Below are 22,532 nucleotides of genomic sequence, written 5' to 3'. Positions count from 1 at the left end.
GTTTAAATCAGAGTACATAAATCAGAACGTATAGGCAGGGTGGGATGTGTTGGGTAGGGAATGCTTATTGAGTATGAGCGCATTAGCTGCTTATTATCGTAGTTTTTTTTTTTTTTTTAATTATAAAACATGAAAGTCTAAGTGTTCATTGTATTATTTTTAGCACAGTACAGCAGTTAAAAAAAATAGTTTAGTACAATAGCTATAAAAGATTGTTTGGTACAGTTATTTTAAAAATAGTTTATTACTATTATCAAAAGATAGTTTGATGAAACCACTAAAATCATTTGTAATATTTTGATGTAAGAGTTATATTTAATTTCAGTTCGGTTAGACAATATTATACTATATAATTAGAAATACTGGAAACCTGAGTATAAACCAGAAATGAAAATTTTACGAATAAGAAAATTATTACTTATTGTTCAAAGTAAATTTAATACTAAAGTTATATTTTTTCATCTGTTGCACAACTTTATAATTTGAACTTTTCTCTTTTTTAGTGATCATGAAGGTGGCAATGTTTCTGCACATACAACCCATCTTGTTGGATCTGCCTTGTCTGACCCATACCTCTCATTTGCTGCTGGTAAATGGAATGGGCCCCCCCTTGGCGTGGGGACCCATTGGCATGGTTTTAAGCCCCAACCAGGAGGCAAGTTAACTGGTCCCCCCCTGCTGTTTTCAATGGAGCAACCAAAAGATTTGTTTGTGCTTTGGTAGAACCGTCTTTCCACCACCTCTTATGCAATTTGTAGGCCCCCAAAAAATTTTGTTTCCTGGGTGGGGTTTGAAGTTTTTAAACCAGAAAGGTTTATTGGAACAAGAGTAGTTTTTATTTTTATCCATGTAACAGGTACTGCTTTGGTTAACCAAGTTACGTTCTGATATTGGTGATGATGTAACGGAAGACCAGCTGAAGGAGTTCATCTGGAAGACCTTGAAATCAGGCCAGGTTGTTCCAGGATATGGACATGCTGTTCTACGTAAAACAGATCCAAGGTACACATGTCAGCGAGAGTTTGCTCTCAAGCACCTTCCAGATGACAAGATGTTCAAGGTTAGTTTATGTGATTGTGCTGTATGCTAAAGGCTCTCTCTCTCTCTCTCTCTCTCTCTCTCTCTCTCTCTCTCTCTCTCTCTCCCCTTCTCTCCCCCCCTCTCTCTCTCTCTCTCTCTCTCTCTCTCAACATTGTGTTGTAGGCAGGAATGTCTGGAGAACAAAATTTTCAGGCATAATTTTGGGATTCGAATTTTCCAGTTCTTGCAAGTAATGGGTACATCGTACTGTATATGTTGTAGGAAAATTATTGAAAGTACAAAATGGTACAGATTATGCAGTAAAATAGATTTCATGGATTTATAGTTTTGATGGATTGTACATAAATTTAACAAATAAAAACTATAGAGTGAATTTTTCAAGGCTGAAATTGTTAATAGATTTTTGCAAATTGTTTTTTAAATTAGATGATTCAAATTATGCTATGCTTACATGCCTTAAACCAAACATTGCATGTAAAATCGTGTATTTCGCAGTGTTGTGGCTTTCAGTTTATGTCAAAATACCATTTCTCTCTTACACTTTGAAAGTTCACAGATTGTTACTGTTTAAGACCTCCAGCTTGAACTCTTTCTGCCTTTTACAATTTAGCTGTTACATTTGATCTCTCTCCATATACAGTCTCCTCTCAATTAATGCGTTTTCAATTTAATGCAAGCTACAAAATATTTTAAAATTTTTAAAAACCGCGAAAGTTTCGATTTAGCACGAATTAGTGCCTGACCGTTGTTTTTAAGTCACCCGCACATCAGCGCTGCAGACGACGGCCGTCAACTTAAACAAAGACATAGCACAATATGTTTTCATACATTCAACTTACCTGTCAGATATATACATAGCTATCGACTCCGTCGTCCCCGACAGAAATTCGAATTTCGCGGCACACGCTACAGGTAGGTCAGGTGATCTACCGGCCTGCCGCTGGGTGGCAGGACTAGGAACCATTCCCGTGTTCTAATCAGATTCTCTCTGTCGCTGGGAATGTAAACATATGTTTACTTTCCCTCCTGATTTGATTTTCGTGTTTCATCGCCATCGATCTTCTGGGCCAACTTTTACAGGGAAGTACTGGATCGTGGTTCGGCATACGCTTTTAAATAACTTTTTTAATAACTTTTAATGATAACTTCGAAGTTTTCGAAGAATAGAGGATGTGTAACTACCAAAGTTTTCGGTAGACAATTACATAGTTTGCAAGAAAGGGAAATATAAATATTTATTCATTGATAAAGTGTAATAAATGTTAGAATTTGATTGAGGAAAATAAGGTAACTTCCTATTTGAGGAAGTCAGAAAAACATAGAACTAGATATGTTTTTTAGAAGCTTTAATAGCTCTCGTTCTGACGAGCAGTTAGAATATTAACAGTACTAGTAGTGTAGTTTCCTCATCACCTTCTTACTTCACAGAAACTACAAATTCATTTGCAATTTGAAGATAAAGGAATGTAGCTCAAGATACGAGCTTTATAAGGTAAGAAGTGATTATAGTGTTCCCCATTGCAATAGAGGGTGCGTCTGATCGGCTCTTGTCTCGCTCCCAGGCCTAGACCTCTTCCAAGCTCACAGGCCCAGAGGAGAAGGAATGTCGAAAGCCTTACGGAGGTTACAGAGAATCCCCACCGATCAGGCGTCCCCTCGGCAGGTTCTGTAGGACGTCCCAGACTGCCAGGGATAGCCATTGGAAAGGCATCCTAATTCAATGTGTTCCCCTTATTATTATTGTTTTGACGAATAAGGAGAAGAAAACATTCAACGGCGTAGATTAAATGAAGATGCAAGATAATCTCGTCTGGCTATCGGAACCTCAGAAGAGACGGAGAAAGGAAGACATCATTCGATAACAGTTGCGGTAGAGGCATTGCCCTATCCGGGTTCGTCCCCCCGCCGTCAGCTGGACGGGGGGGCTCTATCCCATGGGGGTTTGAAATAGTTATTTCAATAAATTCCTCATCGGTACATGTATATGAAAATATATCTATTCTGAGAAGAACGAATTAGATATTAAAGAATATTTGTTGATCGAATGAATTATATGGATCTCGTTTAGTGATTACACATATATATATAACTTTTAAGCTTCTAGCTCCTTGGGCATGAAGCTCCGGTAACGAGGCTCAATGCGCCTAAAGCGTCTGAAACAAGGCGCAAAGCGCCTGAAACGAGGCGCAAAGCGCCTGTAACGAGGCGCAAAGCGCCTGAAGCACTATGAACCAGGATCTTCATCGGAAATGAAGTCCTTCTCATTCAGAAGAAAGGGAGGGCTATGTCGAAAATGGAAGTATTGTCGAATTCTAAGCAAGAAACAAATGTACAAGAGATCGGAACCTTCCGCACAAGCGGAACCTTCCAGAAGGCGGAAGATTCCAGATTCAAATAACCTTCCAGACGTACAGAACTTTCCAGGCGAGGATCGCCTTTCAGATGCTCGGAACTTTCCAAGCGGGAATCTTTTTCCGGATAAGCGGAACATTCCGAACGCGGAACCTTCCGCACAAGAAAACTTTCCAAGCGCGATACGTCTGCTAGGATCCAGGAGTATTCTGATCACGATACTCCTCCTAGGCGCCAGGAGTATCGTGATCGGAACGCGATACTCCTGCCAGGTGCCAGGAGTGTTTCCGATCACGGATACTCCTCCCATGGCGCCAGGAGTATTCGGAACGCGATACTCCTGCCAGGCACCAGCGAGTATTCCGTACTGAGCACGATACTCCTACCCATGGCGCCCAGGCGTATTCGGAGCGCGATACTCCTGCCAGGCGCCAGGAGTATTCCGAGGACGAGGAGTATTCCGATCGCGATACTCCTCCCAGGCGCCAGGAGTATTCTAGGCAAGATACTCCTGCTTAGCGCCAGGCACTTTCTCCTACAAGAAGAGCCTGACAACCGCCAAGAGTCCTCCAGGCGAAAGGTGAAAGACATTCGAGGCTTCTCCTGATTAGGGACGGGAGTTGTCGCACAGGCGGCCGTCGCCCTTGTCAGGATAGTCTTAATGCAATAAAGGCAAGAGCAAGTTCGGCTTTTTCCAGGCAGGGACTCAAGATGTAGCACAGGGCTGCCGTAGCCCTTGTCAGGTTAGAGTCGGTACTGCTAAAAGCCCTTCACCTTTCGAAAGGAAGCGCTCTCCTCCGGTTGCTCAATCTTCTCCCAACTTGAGGAATGGAAGATAGAGCAGAATTGTGAGAATTAGTTCAGTATTAGTAAGAGGATATTAAAATCATCCTCCTTCTAAAAAATAATGCAACCAACCATTTACAGAAAGAGGGGCAATCGTTTGGAAGTTGAACAAGATTCGTACGAGCTCTCATTCATTGATTAGAGGCTCTTCCAGATAAGAAAGGCGTAAAATACGGACTTATCTCCAAGATAATAAAAGCTGGAGAGATTCTCTTCGATCCTCGGTTGTCATTTGCGATCTCTTTCGACTAATACTCATTCGGGATTATTGACGAAAAGAACGAAGAGAGTAAGATTTCCATTCTTTCTCTGCATGTCGGAAAGGAAAGAATGTCGTAGAAGGCTTGGTGTATACGACTACTGAATGACAAGTCATATACGCATACCATAGTTGCCTTTCTGGTTCGCTACGGAAATTATCTAAATCCTTACAGGATTTTCTAGTAAGGACTTCGCTTAAAAGGTTTGTTACGACAATACCTACTCAGCTTCGGTATTTAACAAAGGTTGTTTGGCTTAAATTTGCATTATTGAGAGCTTTCTTAGACTCGAGAATAATTTTATTATATCCATTCATTGAAGGGAGTAACTGGCAACTCAGAATGAATGCAGCCAGGCAGTGAACGAGACGGCTGTAATTATAAGCCAATCCAGTACCATCCAGTTCGGTCGGTCGTGAACGGTTGGTTACATCTCTCTCTCCTAAGGGATCGAATGGTTCACCGTATATTCCCCTACAATCAGGGACTTAACCACGAATTGAGGGGATTTTTAGGCAAACATGAATAACATCGTATTCGTTTTGCTAAGGATCTCTCTCTGCCTCGGCGAGGAAAGAATGTAGTAGAAAATTCACCTTAAGATAACGGTTACGGTTAAGCCTTATGCACACACCGTGGTTAGTTACAGAGTTCCTACTATCCTTACAAGAGTTTCCTAGATGAATGCTGTTTACCACAATGTGACGGTATTATAAAGGATTTTAATTCGGCAGAGCACGATTTAACCTATTTGGAAACAGACACGGAACGTAACGTACCTTACCAGGTTCGATGCGGGATTTTGCACGTCCGTGAGAACCATTTTGATCGACGATAATAACTGTTAACGTATGTTTAACATTTATTGGAAAGAGTTGTCAGACCCTGCGGAAAGTATTCACAGATCTCTTCGCAAGGCAGAAGATGAACGAGCTTCTTATAGATTGCTTCCTTTTCCTTGAAACAAGAGAGGTAGCAAGATACGCCATCTTTAATTTAAATAGGGGAATAAACTTTAGTCTTTTTTCCCCTAGTTATATATATTCTTAACAGATATTAAAATAAATGGGCGGCAAAGGAAGAAGATGAATGCATCATTTTGGCAATAAAAAGGTTGGATTCACAGAGGTCACGTTCTTCTTTCAGCATGTGTCGGAAGGTTTTTCTAAGAGAGTAGAGATTTTATCGGAATCTATTATAAATATGGGACCTAAAAAACCTATCCACTCTGAGTCTGTCTGCGTGCAGACTGACCAGAAGTAAATATGAATGAGAGGATTTTTCAAGGGAAGCTTGATAATTCCTTTAAATATGTTAAAGACATAGAGTTGCTGCAGATCGTGCTAGATGGAAAGGGGAAACTGTCCTCTTCCGATACCTCTGTGAACCACATAATGGTTTTCTTCCCTTTCAGAGGGAAGAATCACCTTGGTATTTTATGCTATCAATGAACACAGTAAAAAGATATACTCTGTCTCGACAAAGAATATTAGAGATAGTAGAGAATTAAGATCTTCGGGATCTTATACAATACCTCTATACGATAAGAGTAAGAGATCTTATACTTAGAATGGGATCCTAATTTGGGCCTCAGATTCCGTGTTCCGACAAGATGGAACTGCTCCTAATCAAATGTTTCTCTTGGTCGTAAACGATCAAAAGGACAAGTGAAATTTTGGGCTTTAGAATCTGGAATCAAATTCTATGAAGACTCGGCAATGGGTTCTGGCCAGCATAGTATGTTTGGCAAAAGAACTAACGCCTTTTATTCCTGGATCAACGCTTTCAGATAGAGGTTTCGTTGTCCAGGTAATGTAGTGACATTGTCATCTACAGAAGAAGACAAGGTTTAAACGTTTACTGACAGAGTCTTTGGAACGCGATGAGGGCTCAAACTACTTCCCAAAAGGTTCAGAGAGATACATTCAAGAGCTAGAAATCAGGAGTCCTACCAATTTCAGCTCAGAATCTCTTTAAACTTCCAGGCTCCTTCCCTTCCTTCGGGCAAGGATAGGGAAGCTTCTGCAACGAGAAAACTCATCCAAACCATGGTAGGAGGAGAACTCGTTAGCAACGGAAGTATTCAATAAGGATCCTCCTCGGAGGAAGACTTGTCTCTCGGACTTTTTAGATTTCCTATCGTCTACTGGATGTAGCTGACTAAATTTTGATGAATGTGCAGGAGCAATTAGCGTCTTTGGTAGGAGTACTTTCTAAAGAGCCTACTCGTAAAAAGGATGACAGGCTTCCGATTAAGAGATCCAAATACCGATCTCCTGTCGGGCGCGACGAACCCTACAGGGGAGTTGTCGCACAAGCGGCCATCTCTGGGGGGAGCGGTGCGTTAGGCAGGCGAGACATGGGAAAGGAAGTAACTCCTGCCAAGCGTCTGGCGCCAACTAGGAGCCAGGCGCCAAGTAGGCGCAAAGAGCCTGACTTTACTGTAGATCGTTCTAGGCCCAGATCTTCATCCAAGCAACAAGAGCCAACTGGAGAAGAGAGAACTCCTGATAGGAGTATAGCGCCCGCTAAGCGCAATATACTTGCCATTCGAAAGGCGCATTCCATGAGCGATACTCCTACCAAGCCACAGGAGTATTCGGAACTAGATGCGCCTTCCATAGGTCAGGAGTATTCGGGAAGAGATACTCCTGCCAGGCGCCTTGAGTACTCTGACCTCGATACTCCTCCCAGGAGCCAGGAGTATTCTAGACTTTTTACTCCTACCAGGCGCCAGGAGTATTCGAAGCGCGATGTGCCAACCAAGCGCCAGGAGTATTCTGAGCTTAATACTCCTAACAGGCGCCAGGAGTATTTGGAGCGAGATGCGCCTTCCAGACGGCAGGAGTATTTGAAGAGTGTTACGACTGTCAGGCGCCAGGAGTATTCCAAACAGGATACTCCTCGCGCCAGCCAGGCGCAAGCCAGGCGCTAGGCTTCATCCAGATGAGATCCAGTTCAAAGAAAGTCCTAGTCTTCTTTGAAACAATGGTGATCTCTAAAGCACTTCATAAGTGACTTGATGATACCTTCAAACAGCTGAGAATTTAAAAGCTCCTGAAGTGCGAGCTTTTGCAAATTCTTGTTCTTTTCGTAACAATATGTCAGGAAGACATATTAGCTTTAACATATGAGAGATGCAACTACGTGTTGACTGCTCATTACACGAAGGACTTCAAGTTAACCTACGAGAGATCCTTCTCTCTTGGTTTATACGTATCAGCGGATACGTTGCTGGGATAAGGAGCCGACACTGATCCTTTAATAATGAGTTGAATTTATTTTAACTTAGTGAATTTTTTTGAGGTTTGAAAGGAGTTTGGGGGAAAACTCTTTTTCAATTTTAGCGCGAACCCTCATGTTAGGAACAGGTGATCGGGATCGGTGTTGCGCTCCTTAGTTATGCCAATAGGCATAGGCATATTGTCATATAAGCGGATTAGCACCCATTGACAAATGCCAATTAGGCTCGACCGAGTAAGTGGATAAGACCCCATCGGTAGACCCACAAGAACTCTTGGCCACAGATCACTATCTTGCTAAGGCTCTTGAGACGAAGCAGACTCCTATGCAATAGCTAGGAAGTCGACCCTTCGTCTAGAAACACAGAGGAACCAAGGTCTATAAATACCTACAACACATGTTGTTTACCTGTCTAGTCAGGAGTTAGCTGTCTCTTGCCCTCCACCAAAGGGTGTCAATCAGCTATGTATATATCTGACAGGTAAGTTGAATGTATGAAAATGATATTGTTATGATACAATAAAGTTTCATACATACTTACCTGGCAGATATATACGATTGAAGACCCACCCAGCCTCCCCGCAGGAGACAGGTGGAAGAGAGAATCTGATTAGAAAACGGGAATGGTTCCTAGTCCTGCCACCCAGCGGCAGGCCGGTAGATCACCTGACCTACCTGTAGCGTGTGCCGCGAAATTCGAATTTCTGTCGGGGAAGACGGAGTCGATAGCTATGTATATATCTGCCAGGTAAGTATGTATGAAACTTTATTGTATCATAACAATATCATATTTATTAATAAAAGGAAAAACTTTTTTTATTTATTAATAAAGTGAAAGATTTTGTTTATTTATTAATAAAGCAAAAATAAGAAAAAAATTCAACAAGAAATGAGAATCAGCTTCGTTCCAACATCGGCATAACTAAGCGATGTCATGTTGCTGATGGCTACGTATAATTACACATGTAACGAATATGGATCTCTTTTCCATGAGTCTTTTATAAAGTTATACATTACTTCAGTGTATCCAATAATATTGTATGTATTCTCATATTGTGTTATAAAATAATAACATAACGATCAGTGTTTTGGTTTGGAAATCAGCTGATGGCAAATAAGAGTTTATTTTGCCATATTTAACTCAGTTCCGTGTGAATTTTCTTGCTTCTAGTTAGCATAAATGAATATCTAGATACTTTACTTATATGAGGCAAGGTCTCAATATAGTACTTTACTTATATGAGACAAGGTCTCATATAAGTCGAAATATGGATTGACAAAGTCTCGTTGTGAACTAAATTATTTTTTTTGATAACAGGTTGCGTTAGGAGCATGTTTATTGCGTAAAAAAAAAGCAAAATGTGATTTCTTCGCTATTTTCACTTTATTTCATCGTAATGCGAGCTTTACGTTTTTACCTTTTATTTGTGTGAAAAAACAGTAAAATTTGTTGTTTCAAGCCCAGTAGTTTTGATTAAAATTATTTTTTCTTGATTTTACCTGCAGTTGTGTTTGATGGCATAACTTTACTGGAGTTTTATCCTTGTTGCCAATGCACGATAAGTCATTAGCAGCTTGAACAGTTTTCTCGGCTTCAGCTACAGCTTGGTTTAAATTTAACATCATATTTCCTTGCTGATCTTTGATCTACAGCAAATAGATTATTACATAAAAATATATCAGTCCTATTCTACATAACGTCGTTTATAACATAACTACTGTAATTGTTTACTATCTTATGATGGTTGAAATACATCAAACGGATGTTGCTGTTATCCAATTTGGTTGTACTTATCTTTGGCATAGGATTGAAGTCGCAGCGAAGTAACTCCCCCGGTTGTGTCCTCGGTTAATATGGGAACTATCCAAGGGGATTGGGGGATTGAACAAATTTTGAAAAATTGTTATTTTCGGATAAATCGCCTTCTTGCGGCAGCCAAAAACCGGAAGGTTCAGAGGTGATAAATCATGGCGGTTTGGAGATGTCCCAAGTCACCTTATTAAGTGGTATGAATATCAAAGTCCTGTCCTTAAAAAATGGCGTTAGCCGGCCGGCCCCCTTAATGTTAAGACAGCAGGTTTGTTAGTTATGAAAAATACAATTATATAAAAAATTTGTCTTTTATAATACAGGTACTCCTCATTTAACGACATACTCGTTTTACGACAACATGGAGAGAGAAAAAACATGAATGAAAATAAAAATATTGCCAATGGTGGCCAAGAGAAAGGCTAGCGTAGGTTTTGAAAACCTTAAAATCTATGGCTAAAACAATAAATAAGGCTTTAATATACTTTGTAAAGAAAAGCTATTCAGTTGAACCTCTTAAAGTCAGCATTCTATGATCCGGGAACTCCCCTGGTTTGGCTTGATTATGCTGCTATTAGTTCGTTGCTTGGCCGAATGGATGGCACCACATTTGTTTACAACTTCAAGACGGCAAAAATATCTCCTTTGTTTTTGTGAGAATAATTCTTAGTAATGAAAAGTAAATGTGTGAATTCTTAGTTATGAAAAGAAAATGTGTGAATTCTTAGTTATGAAAAGAAAATGTGTGAATTCTTAGTTATGAAAAGAAAATGTGTGAAGTCGATAATGTTTTTTTATATTAGCTTGAAAATAAATATATTTTTTTAAATATTCCACTTGAGAAGTCTACCAAGTCAAACCTTTTAATCAAAACAGTGAAACAATTTACATGCATGAATTCCTTACTCTTAGTATGCTTGAAAGACTTACATGTGCTTCAGTTTGATAGTTTTTTATACAACTGTTTATTTATTTACATAAATATTTGATATGTCACTCATGAGATCAGATGATACTAGAGGTTAGAAGTATAAGCATAAATCTTTATCAATGCTAAACAATGCTTATCCCATTAGCAAATAGTTTATTGTTCACTTTCCTCAATAGATGGCGGTGTGCTTTGTTTAGGTTTTGATGGTGACATTCGAATGCCCCGTGATCGCCGAAATTCATCATTATTTTTCTCATCTCACTGCCCTCTACAATAAAAATAAATGACTTGGCAACTAATAGCAATAATTATGAAATACCAGATTTAGAATATGAAAGTCACTGCTAAATAATATCCAGATTCTGAGAAAATTTTAGCGCTGTTGACTTACTAGTAGGCTAACTCGGGAATGTAGGCTAAATATGTTTAGTAAATTACACTATTTTAAAGAAATTTATACATTATGAAGTTATAAAATAATGAAGTTAAAATATATGTGTAATAAAATGATAAAAAACATTGTCAGAACTTTGCCAAGTAGTAGGCTATGTCTGAAACTAGTTCTGTGTATAATATGACTGAAAATTAATGCTATTATAATCGCAATAAAGAGAATAAGATGTTTCATGACGTGGTCCCTGGAAAGGAACCCCATCGTTAAATGAGGAGTCCTGTACATATGTAATTTTATGTTTCCTTGTAGTTTTTTTTGTTATTGTCTTTGGGTCCTGTGTAGTTTTTTGTTTTTGGCTATTGGTCCTCGGTACCATTAATGTGAATGATGTTATTTTGAGAGCATTTTGTTCTAATGTATATTCAAGAATAATTCTGGGATGAACTCTGGACCCATGTCAATAACAGATTTTTCTTGTACATTTACCATTTTATTTGAAATGTGTTATTAAATTTTTCAAAAACTCTTTGAGTATCAGAATGATGGATTGTTATTGATTGTTATTCTTTGCAGCTGGTGGCAAAAGTCTACAACGTAGTGCCCCCAATTCTCACAGAATTGGGCAAGGTGAAGAACCCATGGCCAAATGTTGATGCCCACTCAGGTGTTTTACTGCAGCATTATGGCATGACTGAGATGAACTATTACACGGTGCTATTTGGCGTTTCTCGAGCTCTAGGCGTTCTCTCTTCTCTTGTCTGGGACCGTGCTCTTGGCCTTCCTATTGAGAGGCCCAAGTCCATGAGTACAGAAGGTTTAATGAAATTAGTTGGTGCTGCTGCCAAGGCTGGATAAGAAGTCCTCAATTCTTTTGTTAAGTTTTTGTTATCCATCACATGTTAGTATCATACAGTGGGTTATGAAAATATAGGACAGAATCAGTAATATGAAATCCCTCTTAACAGAGGAATATTTGATATTTATCAACTATCAATTTAAAGAAAGTTTTTGTTATGGAATTCAGATCAAAGTCAATTAATTGTTGACAGCCTTGTGGTGTGCACCAGCTTTTTTTTCGTGTTATGTATACAATTATGCATTCATCTTTACATTCAAATCACGTCAAACATTTTTTCGTAACTGTATAGAAACAAAATATTTTTTGAACAATACTGTATATTTTGTAAAATTTTTAGAAGGGCTTTTGCAAACAACTTTGCTATTCCCAGTTTTGGGAAACTGCTGCTTGTGTACTACTAAATGTGATATATTTTGAGGTACATCTTGTACTGGAAGTGAGATAACATCACAATTTGAACCAAAAAGTATTAAATACCAGATACACAGCTAACGAAATTACATGATTTTATGCATTTTTATTTATTGCTTTTATGATTATAATGTTTTGAACCCAGCCCTAAATTATTTACAAAATACTCTGTGTTTGTCCTAATGTTGACATTAAGTTAAGCCAGAGGTGATTTTGCTGCATCCAATTGAACACTAGTGTTATTGCTGCTCATCGCTGACACTTGTTTATACATATCTTGTTCTTGTGTGGTTATTGAAACCTTTCCTTGTCCTTAACCTAGTGAACACATTTGATGTAGAGAAAAGCCTTTTTAAACATACATTAGTATTTCACACCAACACACGTCGGGCGTTCTCAGAAATCGAAATGTAAATAATTGTATATTTTGGTAAGTGTCTAGAACTTCCAAGTATGTATAAGGAGTACAAAATTATAAAAAAAAAAATGTTTAGTAACCGTAATGTATTGTTTCTCATTCCCCCTTTATATCTTAGCACAGAATCAATGAGATATATGTGCATACTCATGTAAATACATACAGGTGTGAATAGGGAAGACCTCAATGTAACCATAGTGCCATCTCATAGACAGTGAATCAAATCAGAAAATGCACCAATAATTTTAAGTTGAAGCTATTTGTAAGATACTGGAGACTTTTTTTCTCTCTCTCTCAGTGTCAAGACCATTTTTTTTTTTTTCTCTGTGTCTGCACTCTTAAACATGAGATTTCAGTGAAGTGCAGTCAGAACAGAGAAGGTCTCTTGTACATGTTATCAGTCTGCAGTTGTTATGAAATTCTTTGTGAAGTCCAGCCCTGCTTTTATTGTTATTGGCTCTTTGTTTTTATTGCAAGCAAGTTCCACAGGATGTGAGAACTTGGTCTTTTGTTGGTAGGGAAGTAGTAGAAGTATGAAGACTGAAATGAACACCCATGAAATAGGATATGATATGGTGAAAAGAACTTTACTGGAAATTGTCCCAATTTAGTATTCATGAATTGACAGATTTCTCCCTTGGTTGGAAGGTACAGCATTACTAGTTTACATAGTGTTTTTTCAGAATTACAGGATGAGCTGTTGCGTAATCAGCACGGCCAGATTGTATAGTTACCTTGTACATGAAAGTTACCGAACTATTCCAGTGTTTGCATTATTTCCTTCTTATAGATCATCTTGGGTAATGTGTCATACAATATGCAGACCATCAGAGCTCCAGACTTATCTAGGATTGGGCATATTTTGCACCCCTGTATGAGTATGGCATACAGTGTAACATTTGCAGCAACCATAGACAGTAATAAATGGTCTGTTTGCAGTGTTCCTCTGGTACACATGGCTCATGAGATTGTGGATTGGAACACACACATCCTTGGAAAAGTCTTAAATACAGAATATTAACATTGAAAACAAATTTCAGTGTAGGATAGTTTTAAACTAAGTTTTGAAACCATTGTAAAATTGTTTGAAGAAATAGATTTAATGCTGTGCACAATATGTGCAATATAGCTCTGTATCAGGTCAAAATGAAGATTTTAGTTATTAAATATCTGGCTTTGCTAAAAATTAGCTACAATTTTTCAAATATTGGAAGAAAAACTTTTCCTAGAAGTGTTCATGTATGTATTGAAATAACCCAACCCTTCAGACACTTGTTCATTATAGCAAGTCTGTCTTGTCTTGAAATAGGCAGATTGTTTTGACTATTGATGAACAGCCCACATGACCCAATCACTGTATGCAGTCAAATTAATATTTTTTGTGAAAGTCAAAACATTTAATCGACAGAAAACATTGTCTTGACGACAAATCAAAGAAATGTTCAGGAACTTTGTTGTTTTCAGTTTATCTGTAATTACCATATTTTCAGAGAACTGGAAGTCCATAAATAACATTTTCATCCTATTAGTCTGGCCAGCTGCATGAGAGTTGAATATTACAACTTGGTGTCTCGTGTTGCTATTCATTATTATAAATGGTCTATTAAGTGTTGCAAAAAGGTGGTTGAATATTGATCCCAAAAGGTTAACATCTTTTATGTACTAATGTTTTGTCAAGTACAGATTCTTTCATGTCTGGGAGACAGTATCTTGTGAATAATTTCCATAAATGGCAAATTTCTGGGAGATATAGTATTCCTCACAATGTTCACACAATTATAATCTTGAATTGTCCGCAAGAGAATTAAACTTTTAATGTAAGTAATGCAGATTAATGTAAGTAATGCAGAAAATACTACCCAGTCCTTTGTAATCCTTAGGAGTATATATATATGAGAGTGTACATAACATATTCCCAGTCTCGATTAGAGCCTTTGTCAAGTTGCATTGCATCGTATTTTGGAAATTATTTAAATCTTAACCTTCGTCGTATCATACAAATCTGTCTTCAAAAGTAAGTACTTTGCTCGGGCACTACAACCATCTTTTCTTAAGTTCCCCTGATTTCATTTTCAGTGTTGTTTGCCAGATTAACCTGGCCTTGTGTTTGCATGGGCTCTAGCTCTGATGAAAAGCTGATGATGATGACATGGTCTGCAGTGAGGGCTCACAGTTGAAAAAGAATATTTTAAAATCTTTGCTGAAAGGTTTTATACTTTATTGACAATTATTCAAGCAACAACAGTTTAGATGAGAAAGTATTTTTTGATAGAATATAAAAAAGGGTCTATTCGATAGTTTCACACACATCCACTCACACAAGCGATAAATGGAGCCAACATAAATAGGAGCTGATATAGAGGGTATCAAGTGATAGAAAAAAGAAATTAAGTGTTGATGTCGGTCAAAATTGGCTAATTATACAAACTGTAGTAACAATGGGAAAGAAAAACAATATTTTCAAAATATTGCAAACGAGGTAAGCTAATACACTAGCTATGAACTAATGGTTAATGATTAAACCATTTTTTTTTACAATCAACAACAAAATCTTTAGTCATATAAACATATGCAAAGGATCTTTCTTTCAAAAGAATAGTGCCAACCTTACTTCATGGTGATACCTAGTATCTGATAAGGATATAATTTCCAATCTGGTCATTATGTTTATTAAAAAAAAAAAGAAATGCGACAATTCTGATTGGCTTAGTACCACCAGTAAAGAGATCCGCCGTCAAATATTGTATTGGAAGAGGAACCACAACTTGAAGAAAAGTATTCAAGATTGGCTAACCTTTAGCCTAGTATTGCTTACCCATATTAGGCCATCACTCAGACTTTACAATCACATTGATTCAAGTGTTTACAGTTCTCAGGGAAAAACAATTTGCTTATGTAGAAATCTCCCAGTGTATCTGCCATAAACTTGCTAGAGTTGCAACGGCCACATTTCATCTAACGGCAAAGTTATGTTTCTGTCCCTTTCTTTTATCTTCGTTTAGAAGCATCTTTTGAAAGCGGCTGTGCAGAAAGGGACCAGTTGTGGCGTGTTGCATTGCTGACACGAGGAGGCAACCTCTCGACAGCAGAGGAAGTGGTCACGGCAACAGATGGGCCATTCGGAAGGGGACAGAGAATCACATCCCTGACGACATCTTGAGCATTGTCCTGTTATGAAAAAGAAATTGGAATTAGCTATTAAAAATATTAAGTTTCAGTATGCATAGAACGCTCTTTAAAAGAAAAGAAAAAGCTTGGTAGAGAAACGCTTCTTGAAGAAATGAACACAATTACCTCAGATGGCATCAGGTTCGAACTAAGAAGTGAAGTCGTCTGTATTGAAGGCGTTCCTTTTTCGTTTTGTTTTAGCTTAATAAATACAAATGTTCACGTTTGCATTACGCAAAAAGCCCTTCAAGAACTGATCAAACCTAACGAAAATATTGCCAGTAATAAGGCAAGTTAAATAAAACAAAATAAAGGCTCACCACTTGCGCAGGTAAGGGCATCCAGCGCCAACTGCTGCCTGCAGGAGAAACCTCTTTGTCCTCTGGGGCAAGGGCTCTTACCAATCTCGTTCGTAGCCTGTTGTGAGAGAAAAGAATAATGATAAAGCCACAATTATTCATTTAATTACTGATGTGGTGTGTGTGAACTGTTTGTGGAGTGACTGCTGCTGAGGGACCTAGAATTAATGCATGCAAACCACGCAAATAATTTCACCCACCCCTTAAGAAAAAAAATTACCGATAGCCATAAAAATCGGCCGACGGATTTTATGGAGACTGGTGAGATAAACGGGTGTACTGGCAGGTCAGTACGGAGGAATAATGTTTATTCCAATAAACAGGATTTGGACTCCTGCAACGACCGGAGGTGATGGGGGTTGGTGCGAGGAAGCTCGTGGAATGGAATAAAATTATGGCTAATATATTCTAATGGAAGGCGCTTCCTGAATAATGGAATACTAGTGGTGATGCTTAACAAGTATTCGCCTGTATAATGAGCTCAATGATCGTCATAATAACTTCAACAAACCACATGCTATGAAGATAACGTACGGGTGTCCATTCTGATTTACCATTTTTTTTCTTTCCCACTGATGCCTGATGCGCCTTCTCCTCCACTGCCTTCTATCAAAGGCATCATCCTCCACCAAACCTCTTCTCTCCAAATCTTCCCTCACTTTATTTCGCCATCTCATTCTCTCTCTCCCTCTCGATCTTCTTCCTTTAACAGGTTCCTCCCAATCCCTCTCCACTCTCTCCTCGTCATCCATCCTCAACACGTGCCCATACCATCTCAATCGTGCCTCTCTTATCACCTCTGCAATCTTTACAAAGCCTGCCCCTCATCTTATTTCATCATTTTCTAATCTCAAGCTGCGATATTCCCATAATCCGCCTCAGCATTCTCATCTCTGTACTCTCAAGCTACCCTCCCTGTTTTCTTCTTAGAGCCCATGTTTCCGATCCTTACATTAACACTGGTCACATCGCTGACCCGTAGATCTTGATTTTTAGCTTGATTGGCATTTTTTATCACATACTACTCCAGCTACCTCTCTCCGCTTCCCCAACGCAGCTTTTATCCTACTGTCACCTCAGTCTCACATCCTCCCTCTTGGCTTAAGGTAGATCCTAAGTATTAAACTTTTCCGCTTGTTTTATAATCGAGCCTCTTCTAACTTGTATTACTATCCTTCCTCTATCTTCCCTACTGCTCACTAAAACCTCTATTTCCTTCACATTTACCTTTAAGTCACCCCTCTCTAAAACTCCTGCTACTCTCCAACCCTTATCTGTAGGTCCTGCTCATTTTCAGCAGTAATCATCAGATCATCGGCGTACAACAACTCCCACAGCTCTTCATTCCTGATCTCTTCACTCAACACATCTATGACCAGCAGAAACATAAATGGGCTTAATGCTGACCCCTGGTGTAATCCAACACTAATTTCAAAGTTTTTTTTTGTTTCCCCAACTGCTGTTATTACTTTTGTTCTTGTTCTTTAATATATCATCTCGACCCAGCCTAACCAACTTTTCTGGGACTTTACGCTTCCTCAAACACACACACACACACACACAAAAACTTCTCTTGGGAGCCTATCGTATGCTCTCTCTGCTGTTTCCAATCTTTACAATCTCTCATCCAGTATCCTCTCTAAAACTTTCAATCCATGCGCTCTCAGTTTAATTCCCCTGAAGTTACCACAATCCATGACATCTCCCTTTTGCATCCTTTTGGTACATCTATAATAATATATATAGTATATATATATAATATATATATATATAGATATATATATATATATATATATATATATATATATATATATATATATATATATTATATATATCATTAGACACTCCTCCCAGTCCCTTACCATTCCTTCCCTTTCCCATATAGCTTTTAATAAATCCAGCATCCATTTCTCCCCCTCTGCACCTAGTAATTTGGTATTTTCAATTTGGAACCCTGATGGACCTGGTGCTTTGCAATTCTTCATTTTACTTAATGCTCTCTTCACTTCTGTATCCTGTATCTCCACCACTGGTCCCTCTACCGTCTGTGGTCCCCCCTTCTCTCTCTCTCTCTCTCTCTCTCTCTCTCTCTCTCTCTCTCTCTCTCTCTCATTTTCAGTATTTAAAAGTTGTTCAAAATACTCTCTCCATCACTTCTTAATGTCTTTATCCCTGTGCAATATATTTCCATCTCTATCCTTGATGATACCTAATTTACCCACACCCTGTCTCTGCCTTTTCCTGGAGTTTGAAATCTTATAGATATAAGTAAACTATATATAATATTAATAACTATTGATAAAACATAGGGGCAATTCTGCTTTTATTGTTTTTATGAAAATCATCTATCCTTCGTTTGCTTCTTCTAAAAAATAAAATCCCCCCTTCCCTAAACTGAATAGGTCAGTAAATGCTAGCAACAATATCATTCTCTCTTAGAGTAAAACCTCCCCAACGGGAAGTACTGGAGTTTGTTTACGTTGGTTCAGTCACCCTGGACTTACAATTCCAGTTCGGGTGGTTCACTTCAGCCGTGACTCAACTTACCGATGGCGCAGGTCTCTTCGGGACATCGGGATCTGGGAGATTAGGGATGGCAGAGGCCCTGCGTGGAGTTTGGGAAGTGACGGTTTCCGGTCCGACTTCCGTGCCGAAGGAGAAAGAGAAGCTCTGTCCCTCGGACCAGGCTAAGCAGCAACCCGCCAACAACACGATCTGAAGCACCTGCATTTTCAGTGTTTCTGCCAAAGAAGATGAGGAAGGAGCTATAACAAATGTAAATTTCTTGCTTTTGTTTTCTGAGGTCCTCATTTGGTCCATAACGCTGGTTCCATATATCTGTCAGTTAAAGTATGATAAAAGGGTCTCTCTTCTTCTCTCCTCTCTCTCTCTTCCCTCCTTCTCTCTCTCTCTCTCTCTCTTCTCTCTCTCTCTCTCTCGTTAAATATATTACACATCGCTTGCCAAGATGATTAAGGTTCCGGATTAGGAGAGAAGAATAATAAGCTTTACCAAAGTTTTATGATATCACATTCATAAAGATGGCACAATAGCGAAAATTTGTGATGCGCTTTTAAATGCAATCGTTTAAACTCTTGCTGTCTGTTTTATCTTAATGTCTAAAGTAAGAATTTTATGATAGCAGATAGCAGAGAAGATATAAAAGGCATTTAATGCTATATTCACTCTATAACTGAGTTCAAGCATTCACACGAGTTATTATAGAAATAACTTACCTTACAGAATATATTATTATCTATATATATTATATATATTATATATATATATATAATATATATATATATATATATATATATATATGAATCAATCTTTATCACATCACCGTTATTCATATACATACATAGAGCTACAAATGTCTTTTAATATCCAATTCGCTCTACCTAGGAATTAAGATATTTTCAAATATGTTAACCGAAGGGGAATTTTTTTAGTTGATAATAATTTCGTTCTCTCGTGGGTTCGAACCCCCGTCCAGCGGGCAGAGGAGAATCAGGACTTCTGTGACGTTATCGACTCGGCCAACTCATGATTTCTTATCAGTCCGCTTCGTGCTGTGTGGTTCGAACCCACGAGAGGATGAAATTATTATTATCAACTAAACAATTCCCCTTCGGTTAACATATATGAAAATATATTCATTCCGAGGTAGAGTGAATTGGATATTAAAGGACATTTGTAGTTCGATGCATATATATATATATATATAAAACAATATCGTTATACTATATTACCCCATGTGACCTATATATTTGCTTGTCAGAAAGGTCAAATATCTTGCAAGGGTTACTCTTGAAGGCCATCGGCGCGGCCGCTCATGTGTCTGCTTGCGTGTGTTTATATGTCGAAAGCTGAAATGAGTTTCCATTGTGAGCCCCGAGGCAAAAATAATGAAATCTTAAGACGCATGGATCGGGGCTCCCTCCACCCCACCCCCCTCACTCCCGCCCCCTTTTCGGTTGAAATGTTCGAGGTCAGGATTCAGATCCCAGATGACTTCATCCTAGTGCACTGCTGAGTCACTAGGGAAAAGGTTCAGAAGACAGTTTCTCCCTCCCACGAATCTTCCCTGCGAAAGGACCAGGACGGAACATTCAGGTGGACACGTTATCACGTGTGCGTTGATATTGCTCTATTTTCCAGGACCCACGAGACAGTTTGGGGTCAACCACCTGAATCAACTCGAAGATTCTACTAGATTCAGAAGCTTTACATTTTTCAAGATATGAGAGAGAGAGACTGTGAAGACGAAGTCTAAGAAATGTAGATATAAAGGACAAACATTAGGTACTATGTATGGTTAATTTAATATTTGAAAGTAAGCGGTCAATTCATGTGCTTTACATTATATATCTGCGTTGACTGTCTCATAGTCCAATCAAAAGTGGAAACTTTTGATTGCTGTGATGCTGTTCTCAAACCAGCGAGGTACAAATGATGGGGAAAGCACTCTTGTATACACACGAGAAATATCAAACTCCTTAAAAGACAACTGATTTCAATTCCTTTGGCAATTTAGATAAGTTTGAAACATATTCTCTGGACCTAACAGACAGTTATCTTATGAATAATAATAATAATAATAATAATAATGATAATAATAATAATAATAATCAACTCGCCATGATGTCCTGTTACAATTTTCCAGAAGGGATGGAGCACCTTTGCCCTTTCATGGTATGTCTGACAATTGTTTAACCTTTACCACCGAGTTGATCGATGCTGTGGCATCCTTTCGTTCATTTTGGAAAGCTTATCATCGTCGCAGCGACGTTTCCGTCTCAAGTTGCTCGCAAGCATACAGTTATGTCTTCAAAGACAACGAGTTTCACTTGGAAGGATGCCTGTCTAGGAAGCAAGCGCGACAAACAAGTGAGAGATTTCGGCAAGAAATTCGGAGCAGTGTTCCTCACCTGTTACAAAGGTGTTGCCCCGACAGGCAAGGAGGGATAGCGGGTCTTCAGCCTCAGGCGGACTTCTCAAGGACGAGATCTGGAGCAGAACGCCAACTTGGCCGCAGAGGACTATCTCAAGGTGGACCGCTACGCCCTTGTTTCTCCATAAAAGCGCGGTTTTTCTTTTCCCGTTTTTTTTTTCTTTTTTTTTTGAGCCCTCTTTCCTCCAATGTCCTTATACGAAAATAGTTTAAATCCTATTATGTTTCCTGTAGGGTATTATTTGCCTTCGGTAACACGGACGCCATTTCATCCACGATGAGTCGCAAGCATTCAAAATCATGTGTTTTTTTCTTTTGGCTCCTATTTTTCTAACAGATTTCTCTAATTATAATCGTTTTACAGATTAACATATGCTTTCATCTGTTTATCGCTCCTGGTTTCACTGATTCTCATTTCTGTTCTTTTGCCAACTATTTCTCACTTTGAAAAGTTTTCTTGTCTTAAAAATACTTTCAGCCATTTACATCCTTTCTTGTCTCCACACTGCCTTCGCACGCTAACTCGCAAGTTTCTTCAAACTTCTAGGCTATCTGTTGTGAGGCAAAACTATTAACCGGAAACATCAGCCAATCCATTTTCCAATCACTTGCAACTACTTTATAATACTGGAAGGGTTAACGAATTATAAATATCATTATCAACATTACCAAAAGCAAAAAGAATTAAAACAAGATCTTAAATAGAACGCATGCTCAAATACCGAGTCATCATTTCTCCGGAAAACAAATCATTGCCTCATACGAACAATTTCCACGAAACATCTGGATGACCTAACTCGTCAGAATGTGCGAGGGAAGTGACCGGTTATCTTGGGTGAAAAGTGACCTTGCTTTTGTCGAGGGCAAAACCAGTTCCAGCGGGCCCGCTTGGTCGTAACTATCACTTTGATGTCGACGGAGTTCTGTAAGCTAATCGAACCGGCTGTGTTGTTTCCCAAACTTCCACGTATGTTAACAATGGGACCAGATTTAAAGGAATGTCGCTGTGCAAACGAAGCTGCCAAATCCACGGGTTTAACCTGTTTGCGGAACTACTAATACATCACTGAAAATATAAATTTCCATCTTGCTTCGTCAGGAGTTTCCTCTCCTGAACGAGATGTTAATGGTTTTGTCGTTGGTTTTTATTGCTAGATGTTCTTTGAGCGCCGATGTTAACGAAAAAGGTCGTCTCTTTTGTTCTTGATATTGTGGTTTCCGTGATATGTCGGTCGAATACAGATACCGTTACCTTCTTTGTGACAAAAGACATCTCAACACGTAACCGCAGAAATCAGTCATTTTTGAAAGAAAATGTTAAAATTCCCAAATTTCTTTGGTTGTAATGCATGACTAGATGAAGAAAATCACGATGAAAGCACAGCTGCTTTGTTTGTACTTACTAAAAAGTCTTTCGAAATTTAATTGATGAATAATTAACCTCAGTTGCGTGCTTGTCATTTACTGTGCACTATTGAAAAAATGG

General features: G+C 38.7%; 1 protein-coding gene across 1 annotated transcript in view; it reads left to right on the top strand.

The window, feature by feature from the left end:
- Positions 1–13,325, top strand: part of LOC135202129 (probable citrate synthase 2, mitochondrial) — a 74,884-nt gene extending 61,559 nt beyond the window's left edge. Inside the window, 3 exon segments of the mRNA XM_064231381.1 lie at positions 504–634; positions 813–1,060; positions 11,451–13,325. Coding sequence (XP_064087451.1) covers positions 504–634; positions 813–1,060; positions 11,451–11,732 — 661 coding nt within the window. The 3' untranslated portion in view covers positions 11,733–13,325.
- Positions 13,326–22,532: the final 9,207 nt, after the last annotated feature.

The sequence above is a fragment of the Macrobrachium nipponense genome, chromosome 23 (genome assembly GCF_015104395.2).
Source record: "Macrobrachium nipponense isolate FS-2020 chromosome 23, ASM1510439v2, whole genome shotgun sequence".
Taxonomy (NCBI): domain Eukaryota; kingdom Metazoa; phylum Arthropoda; class Malacostraca; order Decapoda; family Palaemonidae; genus Macrobrachium; species Macrobrachium nipponense.
This window is presented reverse-complemented; position numbering and strand designations above follow the sequence as displayed.